Raw genomic sequence first — 10,531 nt, 5'->3', positions numbered from 1 at the left:
TGATGGATGATTGAACTCCTCTGTTTCATGATTACTCATGCATAACAGTGTTGTGAAATAAAATTTGGAGTCTACATATATGCGTACAGGGAGCAATGTTGAAATAGAGGGTGAAACAAGATACAGTGAAAGTTTTCGACCACCTCTGAATGTTCGTGCCTCTTGGGTTTCCTGTAGGTGATTGGCAGTTTCAGCCAAACAACTGACCCTGTGTGTGTTTGCTCACAAATTACTGCGCTGTTGCTGTAAATCAAAAATGATGTCATTGTAAATTACTTCATTGCAATCATTTTTTAGTGCACGTTATAAAATCTTAGGTGTTACCTTGAATCTTGAGTCTAATCCTTACAGATCCTGAATCCTCATATTTTTCACTTGATAATAAAAACTGATGGATCAAATCTGAACCAAATTTTATCTCCGTGGCAGCCAAACAGTGCTGTTGTGTAATCCAATCAGCACCAGCCCCTCTGTATGAGCCCATTTGAACCAAATTCAGCTCAGAGTCTGAGACAAGGAGTGTTCGACATCCCTCTGCTGATGCCATTAAAAGCTTCAGGACATCAGCCAGCACTTTAAAGTTGATACAGCGGGACAGAAATGTACTCTCATGTCAGGAAATGTTTTGGTAGCTTCAAGTCTTCAAAGACACTCATCTCACAAATCACACACAGCAGACACTGAATGATTTGCCAAACATAACTCAGAATCAAGAGAACATTTTCAGATATGCTGAAAGAAATAATCCTTACAGATGCTGATTTACGTGTTTGCAGTAATTTTACCACATGGGTACAACAGCTCCTGTAAGGCTCTTATGAAACTGAAAAAAAAAAAAAAACCAGTCAGATTTCATAACCAGATAGTTTACTGCTATTAAATCTGATGTTCTAAAGGAGCAGACCTTCTCAAATGGAATAAAGGAGTCCAAGGTGGACATCTAATTTATTTACTTGACACTCAAGAAGTAATAGTGACCAATTAAGAAAAACAGGAGAGTAAGACGAGTAAAATTAACAAATGTTTGCCAAAGGAAACTGAAAAGACAGAACATCAGTCAACAGTTGTGCATCCTTAAAAGTATAAAACATATAACCCCCTAGAACAATGTTTATCATATTGTACAATCACTAATCGTATGCGTAAGCATGGCATGGTATCATGTTTTATAGTATCAATTTATACTGTATCATTAGGTATTGAATTATATTGTTCATTGCTTCTTATTGTGTTGTGCCAAACTGTAATTATATCATTTCTATCCTTATCATATCATACCGCAGCGCACTGTATTGTACCGTATCGTTCCGTACCGTATCGTACCGTATCTTATCTTATCTTATCTTATCTTATCTTATCTTATCTTATCTTATCTAATCGTATCGTATCGTATCGTATCGTATCGTATCGTATCGTATCGTATCGTATCGTATCGTACCGTACCATACCATACCATACCATATCGTATCGAACCATATCCTATCATACCGTACCGCATCGCACTGTATCATACCGTACCGTACCGTACCGTACCGTACCGTACCATACCGTACCGTACCGTACCGTACCATATCCTATCATACCGTACCGCATCGCACTGTATCGTACTGTACCGTAACGTACCGTACCATATCATATCGTATCCTACCGTACCGCATCCCACTGTATCGTACCGTACCGTACCGTTTTGCATTGTATCGTACCGTACCATACCATACCATACTATACCATATCATATCATATCCTGCCATACCGCATCGCACTGTATCAAACCCTACGATACCGTATTGTATTGTATCGTACCGTACCATACCATACCATACTATACCATATCATATCATATCGTATCGAACTATATCGTATCATACCGTTCCGCACTGTACTGTATCGTACCGTACCGTACCGTACCGTACCGTACCGTACCGTACCGTATCGTACCGTATCGTACCTTACCATATCATATCCTATCATACCGTACTGCATTGCACTATGTTGTACTGTGCCGCATCGCACTGTGTTGTACCGTTCCATACTGTACCGTACTGTATTGTATCGTACAGTAGTGTATCGTGCTGTAGTGTATCGTACTGTATCATACCATACCGTATCGTATCGTATCGTACCATATCGTACCGTACTGTACCTTGAGTATCTTGTGGTGTTATATGAATCATGTATTATTTAAATGAAGGATGATGACCTGGTCCTCTTTCTGTTTCATCTGCTGGTGTTTGATCTTCTCCTGTGTAACACTTAACCCTCACTCGATCCCAGAAAGTCAAACTTCACAGACTTGTTTTTCACATGACGTGAAATGAGCCCAACATGACCAGTATAACATCCTCTCTCTGGTCTGGAGTGAGAGATTGTGGGTGGTCTTGGTGACAGGAGAATGTGATAGTGACCTGTATTTGGTTGATCTTTTTCAGTGGGTATTTGTATTATCATATGCATATTGTTCCAGAAACTCTTATAAACATCTGGTATTGCTTTCATCTCTGGGTTGTTTGTGTAAAAGATGATTTGTAATGATAACAACCAATAAACCAAAGTTATTGCCCACTGCTGGGAACCAATAACGCACTGCATGGAATAATAAATATGAAAAGGGTATTTTTCTAATGAGGAAGATTCTAGAGTCAGTTGTTTTACATGATCACGTTAGTTGTAGGTCATTTACTGTCTGAGGCCCTTAATGCTGTGGTTAAGTCAGAATGTTGTAGAAATGAGTTCTCATATTTTATGGCTAAAAGATTCCTAAGTGGTATTTCACTGGAGTTGATCAAGAGATTAGTGTGTGTTCTTCCTGGATAACTGATAATTAACTCCCTGGTGTCTGATTCACACAGCAGACACACACACACTTTGCTCTGTGCTCCGGAGAGGGTGAGAGCTGTAACCAGAGTTCCGCTGAAGAGGTCGCGCAAGGACTTCTGAGGGAGTTCAGCCTGTGCGTCAATGTGAGTGTGTTACTGTGTGTGTGTAAGTGTGACAGTGTGTGTGTTTCATTCAATGAAATGCAACACCCCGCTCCTCTGTCTGAAGCCTCTTCGGAAACAGGTTTGATTATATTTAAAAGCTTGACCCGGGAGAGAAACCCAAACAACTGTCTGTTCTAATATTAGCAGTGCGGCTGCGGACTACTATGAATTCTATTATTGTCTGGGCTCGGATGTATTCCAGCGGGCAAGTCTCATCAAAAGATTTACACTTATGTCTGCAGTTGGTGGAAAAAATATCAGTTACCACCATGTACTCTTAATTTGAAGGACTGACGGTACGTCCTGATAGGTATGCTGGCTGAGGGCCTGGTGATTATACCGAAATAAAAGGCCCTGATATGACTTACAATAACCTTTATTATTATTATTATTATTATTATTATTATTATTATTATTATTATTATTATTATTATTATTATTATTATATACCAATTCCAAGCCAAAAATTTCCCTCCTCAACCTGCATGCGAACATCATAAAAACACTTAAATTATCATTATTGTTCCATTTTGATATTTTATTAATACTAAACTAAATTCATTAGAAATCGCAGTTTTTTTGACCTGCTGTTTTTTTTAACGTTGCTTTAAAATCAAAGTATTTTTCTAATCACAAATTCATACATACTTTTGCAATCTTTGATTATTACTACAAGAGAAAGTTGCCTGTACCGATGTCACCTGATTGGGATTGAAAGAACTTTGGTAAGAAAAAAAAAATCTCCCCACCCCCACAGAAGAGGAGACCGCCCACCAGAGACACTCAACCCGAGACCCCTTATAGATTTAAAAAGAGAGGCTGCATTCTCAGACTGACACTTATTCAACACTGCCACCGTAAGCAGATTACTTTTGCGCTTGCCTGTGTCAAATACGTAGTTCACTTTGCCTCTCCATCATGTTTAGGATGCTGAAACACCACCTCCACCCGGGCATTTTTCTCTTCTTCATATGGCTTTGTCACCTCATGGAACATCAAAAAGTTCAAGGTAAGCTCTCCTCATCCATTTCTTCTATTCTTTCCGTTTTGGAGAAACTTCCACTGCTGTCAGACATAAAACGCGCCCGAGTGTCGAATACTTGCTGCAAACCGAGAAACTTTTCAAAGTAAGTTTCCTTATTCCCGCTGATAAAACTCTCTCCTCATCAGACAGTGCGTGCGTAAAGCGTCCATAAAACAGGTGCCATATGGGACACTTCAAAGTGAGACTAAATGGCAAGTTTTGCAGCCCTCGCCAGGCGCGCACACTTAGGTCGCCACGCCGTGTTGCAGCACTAGCTTTCCATAATACCTGAGCAAATTCTTGTACTTTGCTGTGAGCGCCCAGAGTCTTACAGTGTTGTCGCTTAATCTGTGAAAAAGTTTAGTATATCTTTACTGTGAGTTTATGGACGTGCTATTTGTAAATTTCCTACAAGCGCACATCAGCATTGTGTGCAGAATGGGTTTCCCCTCCTGCATGTTTGACCAAAAATGACACAACTACAGACTTTTGCACCTAATATTTCTCCTTTAAACATAAAAACAACTCGATGACATGTAAATCTGTTATCTATTTAAGAAACACATCAGTTAAAAGACACTTCATATCATGTGTGTCTGAGTGGGTTCAGACATCCTGCTGTCTGGATCAAGAGATATGTCTATACCACCGATTAGGAATACTATACTGCCTTTTATTCTTTTTAGGGTTTGGAAATAAAGTTTTAAGAGCTTTTTGAATAAGAAAGTCGCTGTCTGGAGGGTACATGTCTGGGATATTGTTCTGAGGCGTTGGAGACGGTGGTGAGAGGGGTTTTTTCTGAAGGAGATTGGCTGCTTTTTAACACTGTCTAGACGCTCCACTTTCTGTCCAGTGATAACAAGGAGGCTCTGGGAATAAAGGACAAACCCCCCTCCGAAGATTTTTCTTACTTTTTTGGTTTGCGGCTGCATTGTAAGGGTTGTCAGTCACAGATAGGACAGGCAAGTGTTAACAGTCTGGCAAAAAGAAAAAAATCAGACAAAATAGTGCCGGGAGGGTGAAAGGGAGGGAGGGAGCGTCTCGGATAATACAGGCTGCGAGTGTGTCTGGTGCGTCTGGGTCAGCGGTAACAGAGGTTCAACATGCGACATTCGAGGGTTTTTGTGTTTGTCTGTTTGCAGCTGGGAACTGCTGGCTGCAGCAGGGGAAGAACGGGAGGTGCCAGGTGCTCTACATGCCCGGGATGAGCAGGGAGGAGTGTTGTCGGAGTGGAAGACTGGGGACGTCCTGGACCGAGGAGGACGTCCCCAACAGCACGCTCTTTAGGTGGATGATCTTCAATGGCGGAGCCCCCAATTGCATACCTTGCAAAGGTGGAGGTGCACTCATTTCCCTTCGTTATCTCGTAATACACACCCTCAGTCATTAAGTTAATAAATCCTGCGTATAGTCCGATTTGCGCACATTAACTACGCAAATTATGAATTCAGTGTTTACTGCAGGCGTCAGACTGCTATTACGCACAAGTCCAAAATCATCGCCAGCATTCCATAACACAACCTTTTATTCTAGAATCCTGCGATAATGTGGACTGTGGGCCTGGGAAGAGGTGCAAGATGAACAGAAGAAGTAAGCCGCGCTGTGTGTGCGCGCCAGACTGCTCCAACATCACCTGGAAGGGACCAGTCTGCGGCTCAGACGGAAAGACCTACAAAGACGAATGCGCTCTGCTGAAGGCTAAATGCAAAGGCCACCCAGACCTAGATGTGCAGTACCAGGGAAAGTGCAAGAGTAAGTACATGTTTAAAATGTTTCTTTGAGCTGCATGTGCCAAGAATCCGGCGTTTTGTGCTTTTCTCTCTCTTTTTTTTTGATTCTTCAAATCTTCACATCTCTTTGTCTCGACAGAAACGTGCCGTGACGTCTTGTGCCCCGGCAGTTCCACATGTGTCGTGGACCAGACGAATAATGCGTATTGTGTGACGTGTAATCGGATTTGCCCTGAGGTGACGTCGCCTGAGCAGTACCTGTGTGGAAACGACGGGATCATCTACGCCAGCGCGTGTCACCTGAGAAGAGCTACCTGTCTCCTGGGCAGATCTATCGGAGTGGCATATGAGGGAAAATGCATCAGTAAGTGTGCAGCCACAGGACACGTGAGAGTGGGGTGTGTGTGATCGCCTCCAGCCACTGACTCTGATGATTGTTTGAGAGCAGTTTGTCCCTGGCCAGCTCTGCAGTTGTTCTCTGCTCATTTTTGCCAACATTCCTTTGAGGAGGGGGTCTTAGATTGTGTGTGTGTGTTTGGTTGTTGCTTGTGTTTGCTCAAGAATTGATAGACATCTTATTATTTCCTGATGTTGGCAGCACTAGTGCACATGGGAGAGAGGGGAGGAAAGGGGGAGGGAGCAAGAGAAAGAAACAGGGGAGTGCTGGGGGCCATGGAGGCATGCTCCAAGTTAATGTTTGAGTCAGATGGCCTTTTATCCCAAAAAGAGTCCATCTGACTCATGTAGTTTTAGAAATGTTAGCTAAAACATGCCTGCATGTCCTCCATCAAATTTCACATCACCATTCTTTGCTTTGTCATCTGGTCCCACTTGAAAAGCATTCACTATAATCCACCTAGTGAATGATTTCCCCTTTTGCTGATTTCCTCTTTTCTCCTCCCAGAGGCCAAGTCGTGTGAGGACATCCAGTGCAGCGCGGGGAAGAAGTGTCTCTGGGACGCTCGTATGAGCCGGGGCCGCTGCTCGCTGTGTGATGAGGCCTGTCCAGAGAGCAGGACGGAAGAGGCGGTGTGTGCCAGTGACAACACCACATATCCCAGTGAATGTGCCATGAAGCAGGCTGCTTGCTCTATGGGGGTGCTGCTGGAAGTCAAGCACTCAGGATCTTGCAACTGTAAGTAAATAACAAAAGAGAAAAATATGAAAAGAATGCGACAAAACACCCCCAACATCCCTCTCTCCGATTGAAAGACAATATTCCATGTTGCTTCCCTGACAACAAAACCTCCCCTGAAAGTGCCCCCATCCCAGCTTTCCCCAAATAACTCCCCCCCACCCCTCAGCCACACCACCAAGCACAGCTTAAGCAAGCAGAAAGGACTTGGGAATAGAAGAACTTGCATGATGTTGTCTTTGTTGCTGGCTTTTGTTCTTGTGTTCTTGTTGTTTCTTTATTTTTGAATTTCCCTCAATTCTTCAGAAAAAAAAAAAACTAAAAAAAATAAGAAGAAGGTAAATCAAATGGCATAAATATAGATATCAGCAGACTTGACTGAAGAATCTGAGGAGAGCTAACTCGATTTAATAACAGATATAAAGGAGACTAATTTTGTTTGCAGTGGAACAATCCAGATATTTAAAAGTTTAGTTAACTTTATTGTCATGCGAGTGACCTGCATGAGCAGGTTGCCTTAAATCTCATGCAGTTTTTTTTTTTAATCAGTAATGGTTCTTTTTTATGATAGTGGTCATATCTTTACAGCTTGTAAGTTCCACAGTCACATTTTCTAATTTCAAGTTATTGGTGTATTTGTGTTTTTTTGTATTATATTTCTCTTTTTGTTACTTTCGGCTGTAATCAATCAATTCAAAATGCACTGCCTCTTGTGACATACACCACACTGCCAACATGTCAGTAAGGACAGAATACTTTTAAGTATATGATGTGCATAAGGTGATTGTAACATTGGTGCCATGTTAGTGATAATTAGGAAGGATTTAACATTGATTTTCATGTAGACTTCTTGTCTGTAGACTAGAGTGATTCATGAGCTCACAAATCAGTGGGTAAAACCGTCAAATTGAACGATAGCCTCAAGGAAGTATCAAATTTACATTCCAAGATGAGTGTTAGTTTCTTTCTCCTGGCTGAGTACCTTAATGTGATGTGCCTAAGGTATGCAACTGAATCCAAGGGACCAACTTTATGATCACCTCATGAGCTAAATATAAATGTGATACTTCACAGTGTGCAGGATAAGCAGAGGAAGCTCGCTCTTACTTCTCATTGTTTTCAGAAAAAACTATCCGCTCACTCAAATTGTTCGTGCTGTTTCCAGTGTATGTGTTGTCCAGAATATGTATCAGAAATGACAAATCCAATCGGATTGATGAGGGACTGCCTGTTTTTTTCTTTTTTGTATTATCGTTCTTGCTCCTACTTGTGTGCATTTATTTTTTATATATTTTTTTTTTATTATTTTTGTCCGATGTATTAAGAAAAGAAAATACCTCAGAACTGTGTTGATGACCTCTGACCTGCTTGCTAAGGCCAGACTGTGACACAGAGTCCTCCCTCCCTGTGTGTTTGAGCCAGAAACAGAAAAAAGTAGCAACAAAACAAGTGAATACAAGAACACAAGAGCACTTTTATGTGTTTTCTGTGTCTGCTTTCAGGAATCTGCCCCAAAAGAGACCCGACCCACTGCAACCATCAGCCCCCCAAACCCTCCACCCAGCACCCCCTCTTTAACCCACCTTGTGTGACCCCCTTGCCCAACCTCCTATCCAGCCCTACACTCATTACTTTTTCTCTTGTTGCAGCCCTGATTTGCTAGATTATACAGATATAAGTTGCATTGGGGATGCCTCAGTGTTTGTTAAAATCACACAGACCCTCCCTCACACATATAAACACACTTACACATATTCACACGCACCTACAAAAAGAAACTAAAGGGCGAATGTGTGCCAGTTGCTTTGCTGTGCACTTTTCTTTGAGGACATTTATTGATAATCTGCGCTGTTGTGGTCCATATTCATACAACAGCTACCATATATTCTCCCACATAGCCATTACAGAAGACCACGAGGAGGATGAGGAAGATGAGGACTCAGACTACAAGGCCTATGTCCATATATCTTCTATACTGGATGGATAGGCCCCCATCACGAGGGGAACAGTCCTAGGGCAAGGAATCATGTCCATACTGTACATTATGTGTATGCTTATTTATTTTTTAAAGAAAAAGGAAGTATACATATAGTTCAGTCTGCTAGATGTTTATTTATACTTTTTTGTGTTTTATAATTTATACATTTACAATGTCAGGCTTACTATCTACTATGATATATTGTGTTACCACTCATTTTCCCCTCTTTTTTTGTTGTCCCTTTCACTTTCTTTTTTTTTTTTATCATGAAGAAATATATTTGTCCAAAGAGAAGCAGTGTTATTTATTTGTCATGTTACCGTGTAAGTATAAGTCCTCTACAAGCTGTAAATTGCATTCCCTGAGCTGTACAAATCTGCTTGTTTCTGTCAGATCTCTATCACAGATGTTTATGTCACACATACGTAAATGCATGTTTAGGCTGTGTGTTTATTTATTGGGAATATATCAATCATTTTATGTACAGATGTGTTTTCTGGTTTGTTTACAACTCATAATAACTGACCAAAGGGATTCTCTCAATGGTTTTGCAAAAGAGCATTGTAAAAGTTGCAACACAGCAGTGATGAAATGGAAGAGAAAAAGAGAGCCATTTGTTTTTCTTTTCTTGCTATTATTTCGTTACCCTTCAGTCTTGTTCCCTGTAGATGTGTTTCCACATGGAGACAACAACCTTAGACTTTATTCAATAGCATTTATTTTGTGTCACCACATTAGAGCAGACTTAGGTTTTGGATGATACTTGATTCTTTTGGAAACAATGTGCCATTAACATTTGTGTGCTGTCTTCTTGCCAATGTGCTCAATATACTGCTCTTGAAGAGCTTAAATAGGACTAACGTACTGCAGTACTCCACACTATATCAGACTACATCACTTTGTTTCTTTTTTCTTTTTGTTTTCTTTTCTCAGAATGCATTTTATTTTCAAACATCACAAGAGAAATACAAAATTCTGTTATGAATATATAGTTTTGTATTTTTTATGTAAATGTCATATGTACATACAAAGTTTGATGGTATTTGTACAGATATGAAGAGTGAAACAATAAAAGTTTTTTTCCTTATACTTTTTTCTGACTCTGAGTCTATGATTAAAAACATAACTGCATGGTTTATCAAAATTACAATTTAATTCTTATTCCATGACTTATAGAGTATTTGCTGCAATGCCATAACAAATGCTATAAGACGAGATGTTTTCAACCACCATCACATGTCTGGCAATCAAACCGGAGCTTCAGTACTTTTATATCTGGAAGAGAGGAATACAGGATTTAAGAGCAGGGATCAGAATATTTTCCCCTCTAAGTCTAAGTTTTCATTTATTATTATGAGCAAAACTCTTCTTGACTGGTTCATTCAAAGAATTTCTGATGAGTCAGATTCTGCATCACATACCAACAATAACTAGTGGATGAAGACCCCAATAATGTTGCATGTCAAGTGTTAATCAATTGCACACCAGCATTATAAATCTCAGACATTCTAAATCATTACATAAAAAATATCACATCAAATAACCACATGGAACCATCTAAGGATGTGTAAAGAAATGAAAAACACAAGTTTAAGATAAATTTATCCCTTGAGAACTTTTGCGTTACCACTGTTTCGTCAAATGTGAATATGATAGTGGCACAGAAGACTACAATGATATTTT

The 10,531-nt window shown here is 40.3% G+C and overlaps 1 protein-coding gene across 3 annotated transcripts; it reads left to right on the top strand.

Moving 5' to 3' along the window:
• The first annotated feature begins 3,793 nt into the window (after positions 1–3,793).
• fsta (follistatin a) lies at positions 3,794–9,807 on the top strand. Of its 3 annotated transcripts, none has more exons than XM_074670082.1 (6): positions 3,794–3,990; positions 5,148–5,339; positions 5,539–5,757; positions 5,875–6,099; positions 6,640–6,870; positions 8,769–9,807. In XM_074670082.1, the coding sequence occupies exons 1-6, from the start codon at positions 3,900–3,902 to the stop codon at positions 8,855–8,857; spliced, it is 1,047 nt and encodes a 348-aa protein (XP_074526183.1). In that variant the 5' UTR covers positions 3,794–3,899; the 3' UTR covers positions 8,858–9,807. The 3 variants fall into 3 exon arrangements, with proteins under 3 accessions (XP_074526183.1, XP_074526182.1, XP_074526185.1); XM_074670081.1 differs by having other exon boundaries at positions 5,148–5,345; XM_074670084.1 differs by lacking the exon at positions 8,769–9,807 and having other exon boundaries at positions 6,640–7,094.
• The last annotated feature ends 724 nt before the right edge of the window (positions 9,808–10,531 follow it).

The sequence above is a fragment of the Halichoeres trimaculatus genome, unplaced genomic scaffold (genome assembly GCF_033239565.1).
Source record: "Halichoeres trimaculatus isolate MK-OKI-2021-1 unplaced genomic scaffold, fHalTri1.1 fHalTri1_scaffold_5, whole genome shotgun sequence".
Lineage (NCBI taxonomy): Eukaryota > Metazoa > Chordata > Actinopteri > Labriformes > Labridae > Halichoeres > Halichoeres trimaculatus.
Note: the sequence above shows the minus strand (reverse complement) of the source record. Positions and strands in the feature narration are given on the sequence as shown.